Source organism: Chiroxiphia lanceolata, chromosome 7, assembly GCF_009829145.1.
Source record: "Chiroxiphia lanceolata isolate bChiLan1 chromosome 7, bChiLan1.pri, whole genome shotgun sequence".
NCBI lineage: Eukaryota > Metazoa > Chordata > Aves > Passeriformes > Pipridae > Chiroxiphia > Chiroxiphia lanceolata.
In genome coordinates this window covers 16180050-16198518 of record NC_045643.1, presented here as the reverse complement: position 1 = coordinate 16198518, position 18469 = coordinate 16180050, and the positions used below count along the sequence as shown (strand labels likewise).

Here is an 18469-nt window from a genome sequence, read left to right as displayed (position 1 = left end):
CACAATAACAATAATTTTACTAAATCAAAGTTTAAAAACTCACTAAAAATACTGCTTTTTCATCAACACCAAATGATTCATGTTTAAATTATATCAAAGAGGTTATTTTAAATTGCTTTAAAAACATCTGTGTTTTTATCTTCACATTCCATAGACAGTATTCATTTATTTTAAGGCCTTTTATAGTTAATTGCTGCAAATGGCTGTTCCTTGAGAAGCTGGCTAGGAGCCTGCAAGGGTCTAACAGAGTTACATTCCTGGGCTTCTGTTTTCCCCTTTTATTTAACAGGGGATTGAGAAGTGTTCATTAGTTCTGTCAACAGTTATTTGATCCATTTTTGTGTGCTCAAGAGGACAGAAATAATTATTTTCATCAGTAAGACTACTGAGCAATACTGTAGATCAGAACATGATGCAAGAACCACTAATAATAATTTTCTGATTTTATTTCTTTTGAAACATGTAACAGTTTTATTAGTTGAATGTTAAAAATTTTTACAGTCACCTTAAGAGATATAAAAAGATGCCACTACGAAAAAAATACAAAAAGTTCTGTGACAAAGTATTATTATTTAGAATTCAGTGTCCAGAAAACAGCCAAAGATTTTTTAAGTACTTAGAGTTCATCATGCTGGTAGACATTGTACTCCTTTGCTGATATGAAGCCATCTCCATCATGGTCATTCTTCTTAAATATGTCAGCTAAGATTTCATCGTGGGCTGAGGCATGACGTTTTTTGCCATCTCTTGCAAATTCTTCTTTCAAATACTGGCTTATCTAGAAAAAAAAGAAAAAACTCCAACTGTGATTTTTATGCCAGGACTCAACAGCTATCTTTAAGGACACCTGGGTTATACACCTAAGTTATTGTGACTCCAGTGCAGACACATCTACAGTTCATCTACAGAAGTCTGAGACGTATTAATGTATTAAAGCAAATTTCAGCATTGCACAGTGTAGCTTGTGTAAGCACACAGAAGCCTTATATGATCAACTGCAGCAGAGGCAGCTCATGTAAAGATAAAACTCATGAAACCATACCTGTACTTTTATAAATTATTTATTTCAAATTATTTACATCATATTACCTCAAGTTCAGAGAGTTTCTTGTCACCATCCTTGTCTATCTGATTAAATGCTTCAACACTACGAGGTCCCTTATTTACTGCATAAAGTTCAATCTCAAAGATCAGTGTTGCATTGGGTGGAATCTTGCTCTGTGCTATGAACAAAAGAAAAAAAAGGATTTAAGAAATCAGGCACTATGGTCAGAGATCACACATATTATAAATTCACATGTAAACATTTTATTTTTTTATTAGAAAAGGCTGTGTTAATATTCAGATTAAACTTTAAATTTATGTACATCTAGACAGGAAGATTATTCTATTGTGTTAGAGAAATGATTTTGCGAGAAACTTGCTAACCATGTACTTCCCTGAAACAGAATTATATAACTCATATCAATTCAGATACTTTTAGAGATTAAGAGAAGGGTTATCATGAAAAACAAATGTTTCCAGAGTTCTTATTCTTTCACATCCTGTCATATGACAGGGCTTATTAAGAGACTGATTCTAAGATGTATGTCTTTATTAAATATCTGCCATATGATTTCAAGTATTACAGTAATAGACCAATGCTCATATGTGTTTTCTGTCTGAAGAAACAAACTGGTAACATCATATTTTACCCACTTGCTATGAATTATACCTATGCTGAAAGAATTTGATGTAAAATAGTGTTTAAAATGTACATCTCAGAAAGAAGCAATAGAATGTAAGTCATCTGATTCACAAAAAAACCCCACAAAACCCCCAAACTACTGGAATATTTTGTCTGGTCTCTGAATTAGAAAAAGAAACCCTGTTAAACTTCATTACTCATGGATTAAAGCTTTTTCAGACACCTGCTGTAAAAACAGCACTGCCTATAAACACACGTCAATGTATCATGCATCTGTCAGAAAAAGGAAACTAAAAAGAGACAGCAACAAACAAGTGAGGTCTAAAAGTAGTGCCAAAAGAGCATTAAGAAATCATGCAGTGTAAAATTAAAATGTAAACATGCAAGATGCTTCTATTCATAGCCAAAGCCAGTGAGCATGACATTTTAACCTCGGAATTTTGACAGAATTTTGAGCTTGTGCCCATCCTTTAGAAACTGAAGAATCTACTTTGTTTATAAACAGAAGGTAAACAAAACTATTACTCACACTACTCATCTAAAATAGCCATAGTAAAAAGGACAAGTTTCAGAGTCCAAAAGATTTCAACTTTCCAAGCTTTAGAAAAGAAGTTTTAAATACATATGAACATAGATCATGGTTTAAATGCTACTTACAGACAGAAGACAGATACAATACTAGAATTCAATGCCAGAAGTTTCCAAATATACATACCAACAAAGGAAAGACATGTAAAGATTTAGAAAGCCACATGCATCTTTTCTAATTCAAGATTAGGCAGGCATCTTCCCCAGCATGCAGGAATACGCTGAGGCAGAGGACAGGTATGCTGCAGGAAAATAATACTTTCTTGAAGTGCTACCTGGAACAAATAGTTAACACTATTATTAGAGGTAAAGAACATCTTTTATTTGTATCAGTGTGTTCTTCTTTTTGTATGAAATTGTATGAAAGACAAAACTGGTGCATTGAATTCTGACATATCACTACCAAACTTATTATAGATCAGGAGCTACTTTTTCACAGAAACTACCACATCTATGTCAAAGCTGAATTTAGCTACATTTGAGTGCTGAAACACTCCATAAGCTGAGACTGGAACTTTTTTTAAAGTGATCTGCACACTGAATTATCTTCTATTCAAATCGGATTTCATGCATTGCACTGTTGCAATTACTGTGTAATGTGATGATGATATCCATTAACTATCCAGAAGGTAAGCAGTATTTTAAGCAAATTATTTCTACTTAGATTAACTGCACTGCATTACATACCATTTTAGTCAGAAGATGCAAATTATCATAAAAAGGCTAAGCAGGTATGAGTCAACAGAAATTAAACATGACTAGAATTTAACAGATTAAGACAAAAAATGCTGATATGGATTATGAAGATTTTCCTTTTGATGTCAATTTTTCACATTGTGGCAATACTTGGAAAAACGCACTGGGTGCCGTGTACTGAGTTCTAATGCAAACTGCAAGGCCTGGGTGTGGGTCCATGACAAGGACTTAAACTGCACAGGAATGAGCAGGATTGGGCTGTACAGCTGCAGTGCCTCCAAAAATAATGGGAGCACCAATTCTTACACACATTTACATTACTGTATATTTGAAAGGCTAAAACAGAGAAAAGACAAAGTTTAGTGTTAAAACTTCTTTTTTACCGTATCCTTGCTGTCCATATGCTAACGATGGAGGAATTGTCACTTTCCGTTTTTCTCCAGGACACATATTCATCATAGCAATATCTAACCCTTTTATGACTTGTCCGACACCCAGAACGAACCATTTTGGATGACCTTCATTGTGTGTCCGACTATTAAAAAGAATCATGCATCAGCAACAGTAAATTTAGTATTTTTTTACATAAATATAAATTGCAGTCAGTAAAAACATAGATCATTAGCACACAAAAATGTTTAGAGTGCAAGAATACGAAGTATTAACACTTCTTCTGCTACATTTATAATTAATTTAAGGTTAAATTTGATATGTGTAGGGCAAACCTTCTTTTGGAATAAAAAAACCCCTTTGTTTTTTAACTTCTAACAAAAACATCTGAACTTCCTGATCATGTACACTGCGTGCCAGGAACAAGGTGCTGGTGTAGGAATTCTCCAAGAAGAGGAGTGCTGGGACCAGTGAAAATGTCTTCAGCAGTTCACATCACAGTAGGATGGGGTGGGACTGACAGTGCAGGTGTGTGTTGGGGGAGTCTGGGAATCTGTGTGCTCACCCACCACTCTCTTCAATGCTTGAGGCAGCTTCTGGTCATATAAGGTATGCCTAGTATGGGAGCTACGTTGAACAGCAGCTAAGAAGAATGCAGCTTAAAAGCCAGAGATCAACACTGTATGTACCAAAATCAGTCACTTCAACAGGCAAAAAAATGCAAGTGAAATGGTACTATTAAACATAGAATTATCTTATACTCTCCCCTCCATACTTCTGCACGGGAGAGTCCTTCCCCACTAATAGGATGGACTGCCATTGAAAACAAGGCACTGTAAAAGCAGAGCTTTTTCACAACAGTTTCTGTGCAAAGCAAGCTAAACCAAACAGAAACAGCCTGAAGATAGATGGAGAGGGCAAAGTGAAAAAGCAAAAACCTAAGTGCTAACACTGGGGAAAAATGGATGGCACAACAAACCAAGAAGGGAAGCAGTGACAGGCTGCAAACCAGTAGTGTAATAATGTGGCTGCCTTGTACAGTGCCAACTATGAGGAAGTGCATGCTGTATTCAAGTTTCTGTCTAAAATTGTCAGTCTCTACCAGGAGCTCCTCCTCCCAACCCAGGTTTTTATGCACAGATTGCAGCACAGAACATGTTTTTTTCACCCTGCCAAAGGGGTTCTCTCATGTGAGGTGTGGACCGCAGACTCTCTGCGTCCCTCCTATCGGGTCTCATCGCTGGGATTTCCATCTTGTCTCCGCGCCTGTCCCTCACGATCCTAGGAAAACCCTGCATCCATGAACACTCGGATGAGAAAAAAACAAAGCGGGGTGGGGGGGAATCACTAATGCTGATGTGGTCAGTGTGGGACCTAAGCTGTGCCCACGCTGGGGGAGCAGTGGGTCCCTCTTACCCGGCTGAGGGCAAGTGGGACCCCGCTGCTCCTTGCGGGGAACCGGCTGGGCCACGTACACCGCCGGGCAGGGCCCACCGCCCCGCCCCTGGCCCGGTGCCACGGGGGCCCACCTGCAATAAAACTTGGATCCGTCGCTGGCCAAGAATCCGTCATAGTGCGCGTTCAGCAGATCGCCTTTCTTGCTTTTCGGGCTGCAGGTCTCGGGAAGGTGCAGCACCTCTATCTGAACCTGCTCCGCCACCGCCGTGCCGCCCTCGGCCCGCGCCGGGGCCGCCAGCAGCGGCAGCAGCAGCAGCAGGGTCAGCCCGCCGCCCATGTCGCTCCGAGGAGGCCGCCGGCGTGGCACTGTCCCCGCCGCGCCGAGGGGCGGGGGCCGAGTGTGCGCCGCCGCTCCGCCTCGGCCGGCCCGGCAGCGGGGACGAGCCCGGCCCCAGCAGCAGCCGCGGGGCGGGCGGTTCTTCGGGCCGCCCCCTCCGCGCAGGAAGTGAAAGGGACGTCGGAAGCGCCCGCAGGGGCGGCGGGGCTGGGCGCGCAGGGGGGATGCAGAGCGCCCCGCGGGGCGGGCGGCGCCGCTGGGGCCGCCGCGGCCGCCGCGCCTGAGCTGAGCGGCTCCGCCTCCGCGCGGGGGAGGCAGCGGCGGGGCCGGCAGGGGAGCGCCATCCCCGCGGCGGCCGCGACCGCCCGTTCCCTGCGGCGGAGCAGGAGGATGCGGCCCGGCGCCGGGCTCTGAGCGATGGAGGGGGTCCTGTACAAGTGGACCAACTACCTGGCCGGTAGGTGGGGGGCCGGGCCTGGGGGCGGCGGTTGGGGTTGGGGTGTGGTGAGGGGCCTGCGGCGCCGGGAGGGCTCGGCCTCGCCCGTGACGAGCTGCCGCCGCTGCCTCGGGGGGTCCCGCGGGCGGCCGGAGCTGTTGGTAACGCGCTGGCTGACACATGGCCTACCGTTTGTGCTCGGAGCCCCGGCGGGCGGCCCTGAGGCGGCTGGAGCCGGGTCCGTGCCTGGGCCGGGGGCCGCGCCTGACGGCGGTGCCAGCGCTCCCCGTGGTGCGGCCGGGCCGGGCCCTCCCTGCGGGCTCCGGCGCGGCCCCGGCCCCCCACGGGCAAGGGGTGCCCGCGCTTCGGCCTTGCTCTGGGAACGGCCTGGCCGAGTCTCTCTCACGACTTGGATTGCTCTCAGCAGGACAGGCTGTAGGGAGCTCGTGTATCCCAACCTGTAAAACATATGATAAACTTTAGCTTCACAAAATGCATTTTTTAGAAGCGCTACAGACAAAAAACGCACCAAATGCCAGCATTTGCCAGCAAAGCTCTTGTTTTGTTTGGCTGGTCCTCTGCTGTGATAGAGACACTATCTCCCTCTGGAGCTGGCAGTGGACAGGTGGTGCTGTCAGGGTGAAACAGGTTTCTCCTCTGATACTGTTGAGAGGACTCTGGAGGGGTCTTTCCAGAGCTGACCAGCACTGGATCACATACCGTGCTTAATTGTGCCTTGGCAGTATCTTCTTTGCCCTCTGGTTCTTGGGGATCTGCTTTTTAGTTGCCACTCTGCATTTAAAAAGAGTTGTATGCTTACAGTTACAGCTAGTAAATAAAAAAACCAAAACAATTACATGTTATTATTTCTTTATCACGAAGTAGTGATGTGATGTAGTGGGGCCTGGTCTTGCACTTTTTCAATTAATGTTACAGCTTGTAATGACACCTGTGCTGCAGCATGTCCAGAGAAGGGCAATGGAGCTGGGGAAAGGTCGACAGAATAAGTCATGAGGACAAGCTGGGGGAGGCTAAGCCTGGAGAAGAGGCTTAGGGGTGACCCTATCACTCTCTGCAATTCCCTGAAAGGAGGAATTTCTTCACTGAAAGGGTTGTCAGGCACTGGAATGGGCTCACCAGGGAGGTGCTGGAGTCACCATCCCTGGAGGTGTCCAAGAAACAAGTGGACATGGCACTTAGTGCCATGGTCTAGTTGATGAAGTCAAAGGTTGGACTTGATCTTGGGGGTCTTCCAACTTTAAATGATTCTATGATGATAGCATCGTAAGAATGTGAATAATATGAAACCTTTAGCTGATTTCAAGAATTTGTTACCTGAGTAAGCCTCCTGTGTTGAGGTACACTGTTGCTGGATGGCTGCAGCTTGCTCTGTTGAGATGGCAGTTGGGAAGCACCATGGACCACACTGTCATATCATCAAATGCATTGAGTTCTTGGCCACACAGTTATTGCCATTCCAAACCCCAAGCCGAGTAGGAAGTTAAATTTTGGTGTGGAGTTGTAAAATAAGAGGGATAATCTGCTCCTGTTGTACAGCTGACCCAGACTGTAATGGGCCAGTATTATGGTTATGCTCTACTGGAATATGGTAGTGCAATGTTATTTTTAGAAACAAAGGTGATTTACTAGGCAAAATGGTTTGCATTTAGTTGTATTAGAAATTAGAGCATCTATTCCAGTGAGTATTGAGTTTTATGAAATAGAAAAAAAAAGAGAAAGAAAAAAAAAAAAGGAATGCTAATATACTTTAATCCAAGAAGGCCCATGACAGTAATTTACTGTGTGGTGTAATGCTGCATAGACTGCTCAAAGATATTTGTGTCTATGCATAAATTGCTCTGTTTTGTAGATGTAGTAAAGTCAGAGATCGTTATATAATTTTACTAATGCAAAGCTGGTGAAAACATTAGTAGAGGAGCTGGTGTATACTGTCCTCACAAATGGATCTAGGAGAATAAGCCATGAGTTCTACACACAGTGCCCGACATATGATTGTTGTTGGGCAATGGAACTGGACTGCTTTGAGAGAAAATGATGTGTTAATACTTAAGTATGACATACAAAGTTTTCACTGAAATACAGTAATCAGAAGAGACCATAGCATAGGAGTTGGTGACGTCAGTCATTTATTTGTATCTTACGAAGAAGTTCCTACAATCTTAAGAAAGTCTACCTGAAAAATATACTTGAATGAGGATAGTTTTTCAGAGGTGTGTAATTCATCAGTCTTCAAAACAGGATTTCTTGGTGACTAAATTAAAATTTAATTTTTCTTTAAAATGGAATATAGTGAAAACAAATACTGGTGATCTTGCATCCAAAAAGAATGGGAGTGAAATATCCATATAACACTAGTCTGGTTATAGAGCAGCTCTGGTCTTCAGACTGCACAGGTTCTCTACTTCCTGATGTGTTGCAAGGATAATTTAATGTTTGCCTCTTTAGTAAAAGTTTTAACAGCCAAAGAGATTAATTTGATTTACAATTTAGTAATTAGACTAAACTTTCCTTTTCATGTTTTTGATCTTGCTAGGTTGGCAGCCTCGGTGGTTTGTTTTAGACAATGGAATATTGTCATACTATGATTCCCAGGATGATGTTTGCAAAGGCAGCAAAGGAAGTATAAAGATGGCTGTGTGTGAAATAAAAGGTAAGAATTAATAGTTCTGCTTGAGGAAATTTTAGCTGCCAGGGAAATAGAAAAGATCATTCAACATACATTTTTGTAAGTTTTTCTTCCTCTTTTTTGTTTAGTTCAGTGTGACTGCTTCATAGTTCACAAATAATAATGAATGTGAATAGAGCTCTGTTTTGAGATTTAGAACCCACCGTGTATTTTTTTTGTTTTAAACAGTTGTGTACATGTGGCTCATGCCTGAAGTTACCTTGGCTAGTTGTTTAGTTCTACTGCTTTTCCCTCTTATCACCAGGGATAGGGACTGAATCATGGATGCTAGTTTTCCAGAAGAGCAGCAGCAGTGGCCCAAAAGGTCATAAACCAGAGATGTTTCATCCTTTGTTTTCCTGAGTCATTTTTACTTTTGTCACTGTTAGCAGCTGCCCATGGGCACAGGTGATGGCAGTATTTGAGTTAGTACATGAACTGTTTGTGCCAAACTGTGAGTTTAGGTTGTTGTGTAGTCTAAGCTTAGGTCAACCTCCTTGGCTAATAGCAAGACATTGTCTAACTCTCCACTGCTGTTAACTCTTGACCTCTTTTCAGATCCCTGCAGATAACTGGGCTTGTGATGTAGGTACTTATATATTAAAAGATGGAACTTGTTTTACATGGGCCACCAAGTATTTTTCATGTGATAACTCCTTTTTGTTAGTGTTTCCTTGGTGTAGATGAAATCAGTGATGTAAAGTGGGGAAGATAATTTTTTTTTTGGCCATTTGAGTTCGTTTTGCTTGTCATCTTGTTCCTTTGATGAAGGAAAGATAATAGCTGAAGTCTGGATTTGGGAGAGTCTCCTGCATCCATGGCTAGTGGGGACTAGATCTGAAGGAACTGTGGTCAATAACATGAAACTTGGTAGAGTATTCAGTTAAAAATGTAGTACTGAATATAATAGATTGGAAACAAAGTTCACCTCAGTTCTTGGCTCTAGATTTCATCTAGAAGAGAGATCATTTCAGTTTTTATCTAATCTCCTGTTAATGCCTGTCACTGTGACAGAGCTCTTCAGTTTGCCACATTTAGGCTAGGTTTAGAATACAGCAGTTATTACAGACTCATACACAGTATTTTATTAATGTAGAAAGGGAACCCCCTCCTACTGGAGTCTGGCCACTGCTCAGTGTCAAGTCTCTTGACTGGACGATGTGCTGGGCAGAAAGGTTGAGCAGCTTTGGGCTTTTTCATAGTTGGCAGTGATGCATTGTGATGTAGTGTATACTGTGGGATTGTCATAAACGTTTTAAAATACTTTGGTAAGTATTTAATAGATAATTGTATTAAGTTGAGGTTATTTTTTTTTTCAAAATTGTTTTTTTTTTTCTCTTCTATCACAAGTTCATGCAACAGACAACACGAGAATGGAGCTAATCATCCCAGGGGAGCAGCATTTCTATATGAAAGCAGTTAATGCAGCTGAAAGGCAAAGATGGCTGGTAGCACTGGGGAGTGCAAAAGCCTGTTTAGCAGATACTAGAACAAAAAAAGAAAAAGGTATGTGTGTTACCTAGAGTATATTACTTTTTCAGATACTTGTTTTCAGATAACCATAGTGCAAATATTGTGATACAAAGTCACTATTACTGTCTTTTAATATAAATTGTAGTTATTTCTAGTCATCTCTGGTAAATTCCCCCTCCTTGTTTGAGTTAGAAGAGGTCGGTTGAGGTGACTGCTTAAGAAGCTGAAATACCAGCAACGTATTGTTGCCACAAGAACAAACATACTGTTTGTAGCTGTTGTGAAACCATTTCATTTCTGGCGCTTTGACTATTATTTTTTCTGTAATTTTTCTTGGATGGCTTAATGTAACCATTTCCGGCCACTGTGGTGGGTATAAATTTTATCCCGTAAATTTTTCTGCGGTACACTGTAGCTAAGAAAGATTTCAACTTTATTTTTCTTGATAATATGCCTTTTTCTTAATATTCATTAAATTAGCATCACTTATCCAAAAGTAGAAACTATTGTCTGCTTCAATTGCAGAATCCAATTTTCCTCAAAATTAAGTGGACATTTAAGTGGATTTTTAAATGAAAAGTGCTTAAAATTACAATGTATACATACATTGTAGACAATAAATTGATATTTCCTTGTTTTTTTAATAGAAATAAGTGAGACCAATGAATCTCTTAAAACCAAAATGTCCGAACTTCGTCTCTACTGTGATCTTTTAATGCAACAAGTTCATACCATACAGGAATTTGTTCACCATGATGAGACTTGCTCTCCTCCCAGCATTGAGGTACAGAATTTCTAGAATGTCATTGGAGAACCTAGTTATATAATGCAGCTCAAGTTACTGTTGATGTCTTATGCCTTTTTCATCTCCCTAAGGTTGGGAAACTTAACCTAAGTGCAATTTTTGAGTGCATGTGTGCATATATACTAATGGTGATTTTATGTGTGTAAAGTACCTGGATGTTTAAATATAATTGTACCATGTTTTAGGAAGCAATTGTGTTTCTGAGCCATTTTATTAAAAGGCCAGAAGACCTGTTTTATGAGCAAGGCAATATTTTGTCTTGTTTGGCATCTCTATTATGGCCAGTGTAGGTGAAACAATCTTGTTTGTCCATTCTTACTTCCTTGGGTAGGAGGGTATTCCATTTTTTTTTTTTTAAGTGAAAGCTAGTGTTACAGGTATTGGAAACCTGCAGTGCAGGTATCTCTGTGCACAAGTACAATACTAGGACACTACTACTGCACTAGTACAATACTAGATCGTATTTCTGCTTTTGAATGAAAGTTGGTACTGGAAATTATTAATGGCTTCATTCTTTACACTCCTGAGCAGAGTGAGGACAATGTTATTGGTCACTTAGAGCAAAGCAAGGGTTGATGGTTAGTCACAGCAGAGCAAATTGTCAGTTTACAGGAGGTGAAACTGTCTTGCAGCTTTTGAGTGCTAAAACTGTTCATGCTTCCTTCTGCAATTCATTTGTTTCACTAAATGATCTTCTAATACAAGGTAGGCACTGTGAGATATGCTTTGCAGTAGGGCATTGTTGGCTGGTAAAGAAATTCAAATGTCAAAGAATTTACAGTGCTGTCACATTTGTTTCTTAGATTGACCTCATTGTAAGGTGCACATTTGATTAAATAAAATAGGAAATGGAAGTTCTTAGCAGTAACGAGGGAAATTAGTATGCATGGGAGTGGTGGTGGGGAGAGTTGTATTTGTATATTTTCATTTTTTTTTCTTGCTTATGCTTGTGCTTTCATTTATTTTCAGAACATGAATGAAGCTTCTTCCTTGCTTAGTGCCACATGTAATACATTTATCACAACACTTGAAGAATGTGTGAAGATTGCTAATGCCAAGTTTAAGCCAGAAATGTTCCAGCTGCCTCATCCTGATCCCTTGGTTTCTCCTGTGTCACCATCACCTATTCAAATGGTTTAGACATTTTGAAATACTATCTTTTTTAGTGTCATATTGTTGGACTGGGGGGAGGAGTGGCAGAAGGCTATGCTATTGCCATGTGCTATGATATCAACAGTTGAAATGTTGACTCTTATAAATCAGAACTGGTCCTAACTATAAATCAATAATTTTCCATTCCCGGTCTTTGTTTGCTAGCCTTTACATCATCAGAGTAATTTGTTGTACCTGTCAAGCCCCTGTAGTGAGGTATCTCATAAATGAATGAGATTTAACTTTTCCTCAGTCCAGCTGTTTTTTTCAGAGTGATAGCTCTACACTGATCCTAAAAATTTTATAACCTCGCCTCCTGTTTAAGTGCTTCATGGCTTGAAGCACTTCAGCAAGATAGCATATGTTTCAGTGTATATAACTAAAGATGTTTGTATTAATCTAGTATGACCTTAATTAACAAAAAAGATAAATAATGGTAAAAATCGTACTTGTATAACTATTGACTACTGATTATTTCCCTTAGAAGGACAGTGTATAGGGAATCATCTTAAATGTTTTCTCAGTTGCATGTATGGATTCCAAGATGAGCTGTAACATGGAATTTCGTTGTGGGAATCTCTTTCTTTGCATTTGCATCTTTTGTCTATTTATCTTTAATCAGTTTACTTACAAAGCTGATCATTATGATTCAAATTAATAACTTCCTTTGATATGCATAGAGATTTGGCAGTGATATCAGAGAAATCACAAGGAATCAAGAGGCAGGATTTGGCTTTATTGTGTGATGGGGAATTTAAGCATCTATTGGTAAACGTCTTCTGTATATCATAGCAATTAAGAAATGGCTCTGTCAGTAACTTTGGTGCAAGAGGGAATGAGTTCCATAGAAATGAGGTAGTATTTTTTCATAGTAAACTATTTCCCATGTGAGTGTTTTAGAACTTTTGATATTGATGGCAATCCGTTTTCATATAGTTAAATCAGATTTTTAACTAAGAATGGTTACTTTTAATAAAAAAAATTGCCTTCTCTCTTTGTAGAGACTGTAAGTAAAGTAAAAAATAATGTAGATATGCGTATTATTCTCATAAGTAGCTTGTAACATTTTGTTGTGGTTTGTGGTTTGGAATTTATTTTTTTCTCCCCCTAGATGAAGCGTTCCGTTAGCCACCCTGGTCCTTGCTATTCAGAAAGGTAATTTTCTGTTTCATTAAGCTTTTTTCTTATGTCTCAAAAGACCTCCCTGAACTTGCTAGCATTAAAATCAAAATGGGAGAATTGTTTGCTTGGGGGAAAAAAAAAAAAGTCATAAATTGATCTAATTTTGAAAACAAATGTCAGTAGCAAATAATGTGTCTGCTGTTTCTAATATACTACAAAAATTTCTTCGTGCTAGAAACTAGTGTAAATGACTTATTCTGACAAGTTCATGAAATTAGACCTAGAACTTGAAACACTAACGTTTTTTTGAGTCAGTATTTCAGATTCTCACGTTATTTTCTTCTGCATGCAAAGATTATATTGCATTTTTATTTCCATTTTGAGGCTTTACAGCTGTGAAATTAAGACTGTTAGCTGTGCCATTTTTTAGTCTAGTATAGTGAAAAGCATTGATAGTTAACAGTCTAATCTAAGTACCAAAGTTATTCCAAATTTAAAGTATATTAAATTTGTTTGGGTTGTTACAAATTTTGCTTACTGAATACATCTCTTTTTTTTTTTTTTGTAGGATTAATCACTCTGTGAAAGAACCAGGTTCATCTGTTCACCGATTTTCTCAGCGACGCAGAAGAACATACTCAGATACAGAATCTTACAGTGATACACCTTCTGAAGATTCTCAGAGTAAGTTAGAAAAGGGCCTTAGTTTTCTTTGTATCTTTCTGTACAATTTATTCCCCTTTTTACAGCAGCTGTTCTAGTGCTGATATCAGCAGAAGGAAAAAAGTTTATTATTAGTTACCTAAAGTTTTGGGTTTAAGATTCCCGTATTATAAATGAAAGCACTTCTGTAGTTTGTTAGCTGGCTGATTTGTTCTGGCTTCCATACATATTAAAAAGGATCTTCCAGCTGGAGTAGTTATATTGAAATCAGTGGGAGTACTGGCAAGATAAAATAGAGACATAATCAGAAAAGGGATGTTTGTATTAATAGGCTCTTCCATGAACGATGTTCTGGTAAGTGATGTGGAATACTGCTGTTTGCCACCTGCTTGTCCCAAAAGAAATTCTCCTTTTTGTGACCCTTGTGAGTGGTGGGCAGTAGTTTCCACCAGTGCATTGTGGAAAGACGGTTCATTTCAGTGGCTCCTTGTCTTTGGTAGAGAACTGTTCTGAAGGCATGCAGCCGTGTCAGTAATAAAGATCATGATCAGAATATTATTCCCTCCTAATTAGATGGGCTGTCTGAGTTAGTAGCCAGTTCTTCTGTGGATTTTCCTTTTGAATCTTGCTGTCATTTTGATTCCATCATAGCTCCTCTCAGGCAGACTTTAATTTGACCAGTTCTTCTTCACTACTCCTGGTTTAGTCTTGCTTCCTTTTGGAATACCTACTGCCTCACTTGGATTTAAAAAGCCTGAGGCCTCTGCATCGTTGAAAGCCTGTGTGAGCAGGAAGTGATAGTAATGCTTTACATTCTATCATGAAGCATGTATTCACACTTCAGTGCCATTTCATTGGGTTTTTGATACTCACATGTTGCATGGTGACCACCTCTTTCACCTGATTCATCTGCCCCAGCATAGGGTATGCCAGTATGAATCTCAAGCTAATAAACTTAGTTTAGATCCTGTTCTGTGTCTGATGACTAAGGTAGGTGTGTATCAGGCTTCCTGTAACACAAGGCTTTTGCTGTTACCAGCTGGGCCCTCTGGTGTTGGTTACCCAATCTGACTTAGGACTGCTGAGAAGAGGCTTTGTCTTACAAGTTTCTGCTAATACAGTTCCTTACTATTCAGCTCTAGTCTCTAGCTCAGCTTTTCTGGTTTTTTGTTTTCTTTTACTGTTTTAGAAGTTCCCTCTGCTACCTGCCAGTTATCTTAGTTCTGTTGCTTTCCTATCACGTAACCTAGTAATACCCAAATTGCAGTAAGTCACCCATTTCATTTTAATAATAGAAAATATTTTAATTAAGTGCTTGTCAATGCATCAGTTCTTTAAAAAAAAAATTCATGTATTCCTCATGAAGAATATGTCTGCACCTCACAGGTTACTGTCTTTCCTAATGTAAAAAATCATTGTATATGAAAAAATTACTTGATTTATGCTGGCTGAACAGTCTTCATCTCCATTATCCTTGGGCGCATGATATTGATGGAAATCTTTCAGGACAATTGTAATTGCATTTCTGATTCCTTATGTATAGGAAGTACTTAGCAAATAGAATAATTGATAGATTGGATGGTATGTTTTGGGGGTTGAAAATTAAATAATTATTGATCTCTTCACAGGATCTGCTCACTGTTCTAGAAGTGCTGTCAATGGAGATCTGGTATCATCAACCATTCCTGAAGAAAATAAATCAGTGTCAAAGGAAAGATCTGAACTGGAAGAGACTCTTTCATCCTTTTCCTCATGAAACAACTGAAAGTATTCAATTTTCTATAAATAATGCTATGCAAAAGCTGCTGTAATTATACTGTTGTTATAGGAAGTAGTAATTTCCCTTTTTAGAAGGATTTCTCTGCACTTTATAGAATAACATAAATACTATCTTTGAAGTGTATTTTATCTTTATATAGTTTATTTGCAAGAGTATTTTCCTAATATTTCACAGTTTGAATGTGCATTTTTTGGAACAAATGATGGCTTTAACAGATAAGCATCCACATTTGTAAACATAGCTCTTTTTAAAAAGTGTGAAGGTCTGACTGATATGTTAGTAAACATGCATTATAAACTTCAGCAAAAATTTTCATTTTTTTGGAGAAAATGAGACTTGTGCCCTGGGCCTCTTGGTCATTTGTACCAGGTCATCCACCCAGAGCTGTGATTGGCCCCACAGTAGCTTTTTTTGCCAGTGTAAGGGCTGTGGGAATGGGCACTAATGGGTCTCTTCTAGCAGCTTGACGGTAATTGACATTGCCGCCTTTACAAATACAAGGATATACATAATCCAGTCCTTATTTTTAGCCAATGAAAGTAGAAATATTTAGTGTATTTTTCTAAACAAATGTATAAAAATAACTTAATATGAAGTATTTGTACCAAACATGGGATATTTAATAATTTTTATTTATTTATTCTTTTTTGCATCAAAAATTTCTACCTACTTTCAGTACTAAAGATCTGAAGATCTACTAAAGGCTTCAAAATGTGCATAAATTGTTTCTGGGGTGTGTAGTATCACAAATAGTTAATACAGCACCATTAAGATTTACTCTGCCTACTTAAGATGTATTTTTAGCAAAGTATTATAGAAGCAAGAGCTAAAATGTTAGACTGTTTTAAGCTGCTGTTGTAATGAATATTTGTATCTATATGTGTTTTATTTATGACATATTTATACAGTAGGGATCTTCTGTTTTTGTGTCTCCTTTATATCATTTGAGGATGGTATACACCAGAAGATGAATTCTGCTCTCAGTTACATCAGTTTAAATTTTACATTAACTGTGAGGTCAGAGTCTGACTCTCTTAATAATTAATTAGTAATATAGTATGACAGTGCCTACTAGCACCTTGGTCCAGAAGGTTGTTAATGTTAACATTGTAAGCTTTTGGGGATTTTTGGGGTGTTTGTTTAGGGATAAACTTGGTCTGTAAAGTCTTAGCTGTAGAGCACTTTAAGCAAGCCATTTACTCTTTTTGATTTACACAATTGATAAATAGATGTACAGGGTTTTTTGCACTCAAGCACATACCAAAATCTGTTTTTATAATCAGATCTTCTTTAATTTGGTTTAACTAGTCTTCCTTTTGTGTATATAAATAATTTGGTGGTTTTGAAGCGGGTTGGAAAAGAGAGATGAGAATGGGAACTATCCTTATAAATTTTTGGAATGTCAATTTAGCTAAATCAAAATAGGTCCAAATGTTGGGGAAAAACATATGAGCTGTTGCCCACATATAAAATGCCAGTTTATAAACCATTATGCCAGGTTCAAGTGGGATGGAATGGTTTGTACAAGGGATTTGTGGATACCAGCTCAGAGCAGTCATTTGCGCTCAGTTCTGTCAGTTTCATACAAACTAGAATATGCATATCAGCCACACATATGCTTGTACATTTTTTCTGAATGTTTGCTTTAATGTATTCTGTATGACACGACAATTGTAAAAAAAAAAAGGTATTAAAAAAGATGTTCAGAGAAGTAAACTGCATATTGTAGTGAGAGTGTTGTCTTGAATCGTATGCTGTCTTAGAGCTCCTTTTGGAAATTTCACTAAGGTTTCTGCCAGCTTGTATAGTGTTAAGTATATGTCACATTGACAGATTTTATTTTTTTTCTGGCTTTCAACTACTACAAAGAAAAGAGTTTGGACTTCAAATTATGCAAAAAAAAATCTGAGATCAGTGTATGTAGTAGTAAATAATAATTTGAAACACTGCTATAATACAAAAGTTGTAATGATCAGATTCAAGCACAGAATTTCCATGTAATTACTTTTTCACTGTTTTGGGTTTCTCCAGGTCACCAAAGCCATCATTTCAACTTTCTATATGTATGTGATATGTTCCTGCTAAAGTTAAATCAGCTTTTTAGATGTGACTGTGCCAAACATCTGAAAATGTATTTCAGTGAAATCAGTGAAGATGATATGCTGTGATACTTTTGGCATATGGGGCTAAGAAGTCATTTCTGAAAATGATACTTACCTGGCTGAATCACAATAATTCATGTACAGTAAGACTAAAAATATCTGGATGTTCTCACATTTTCATTTCCAAGTTTAAGGAGAGCTTATCAGGAATGCCTAATTATATCACTAATTATATAGTGGAGAATCAGAGCTGAACCTCAACACAGAATATGTAGTTAGTACTTTTAGTTTTGATCTCGTGCTTCTGAAGAGATCAATCTGAAATTATTTTTTTTAAAACAGTATTTATCACTTAAAGAGTATAAGCATAGTATCTATTTAGGTGAAAAGTGATAACTTCTAATTATATATCTGAAGTTTCTAACTTCAGATAATTAGAAATGGAATGCTTAGAAATTACCAACTTATAGTATAATGAATTAATGGTCAGGCATGCCGTGATTTGGAGAGCTGTGAATACTGAGATTACAGTGTTCAGGGCCTTTACTGTAAATTAATGCTTGTGTTTTTTTCAACTTAATAATTCAACTTCACTTTTTTAAACTTCTTTTTTTTCCTCAGAGAAAGCAATCTTTGGGATAAGAATATTTCAGAGGTTGCTTCTGCATAAATTTTTTGTACTTCATTAATTTAAAAATTGAAATCTATTTATGTATCTATTAAGGTTATTTGCACAAATGATAATTTTTGCTCCTTATGCCCCTCTCAGTTTAAGTATTCTAGTGTAGCTGTTGTTCCTGCCAGTATAAATTAGAAACTTTTAAAAGGGGTGTAATACCTGAATAAAGGAAATACCTGTGTCTGAAAACTAACTAAAATGTGGTAAAATGAATCTCTCAGTGTTATTATGGCTATCCACTGTCACAGTTATTCTTCTCAGGCTGCCACATGTAAAGTGTTAGTAGAAAATATATAGCTCTATAGTAGGATTTATACAGCAACTCACAGAACTTTGTTAAAAAGTTTTTCTTTAGGCATCAACACACAGGAAACCTTAACACCAAATGCCTTCATACACATACCAGTGGCAGGATATTCTAACTTTCTAACTATTCCCATAGTGCAATAGATTTAATCTTTAAAGACAGCAAATA

At 38.6% G+C, this 18469-nt stretch overlaps 2 protein-coding genes across 3 annotated transcripts; one reads left to right on the top strand and one right to left on the bottom strand.

Annotated features, from left to right (window-relative positions):
- Window positions 1-431: 431 nt before the first annotated feature.
- On the bottom strand, window positions 432-5173 carry FKBP7 (FKBP prolyl isomerase 7). The gene is made up of 4 exons (XM_032693782.1): window positions 4891-5173; window positions 3355-3506; window positions 1090-1223; window positions 432-778 (listed from the first exon to the last, which is right to left on the bottom strand). The coding sequence occupies exons 1-4, from the start codon at window positions 5094-5096 to the stop codon at window positions 617-619; spliced, it is 654 nt and encodes a 217-aa protein (XP_032549673.1). The 5' UTR covers window positions 5097-5173; the 3' UTR covers window positions 432-616.
- Window positions 5174-5413: 240 nt separating this feature from the next.
- Window positions 5414-16931, top strand: PLEKHA3 (pleckstrin homology domain containing A3). Of its 2 annotated transcripts, none has more exons than XM_032693657.1 (8): window positions 5414-5553; window positions 8087-8203; window positions 9569-9724; window positions 10339-10475; window positions 11466-11630; window positions 12760-12803; window positions 13339-13454; window positions 15062-16931. In XM_032693657.1, the coding sequence occupies exons 1-8, from the start codon at window positions 5514-5516 to the stop codon at window positions 15187-15189; spliced, it is 903 nt and encodes a 300-aa protein (XP_032549548.1). In that variant the 5' UTR covers window positions 5414-5513; the 3' UTR covers window positions 15190-16931. The 2 variants fall into 2 exon arrangements, with proteins under 2 accessions (XP_032549548.1, XP_032549549.1); XM_032693658.1 differs by lacking the exon at window positions 5414-5553 and adding an exon at window positions 5901-5967.
- Window positions 16932-18469: the final 1538 nt, after the last annotated feature.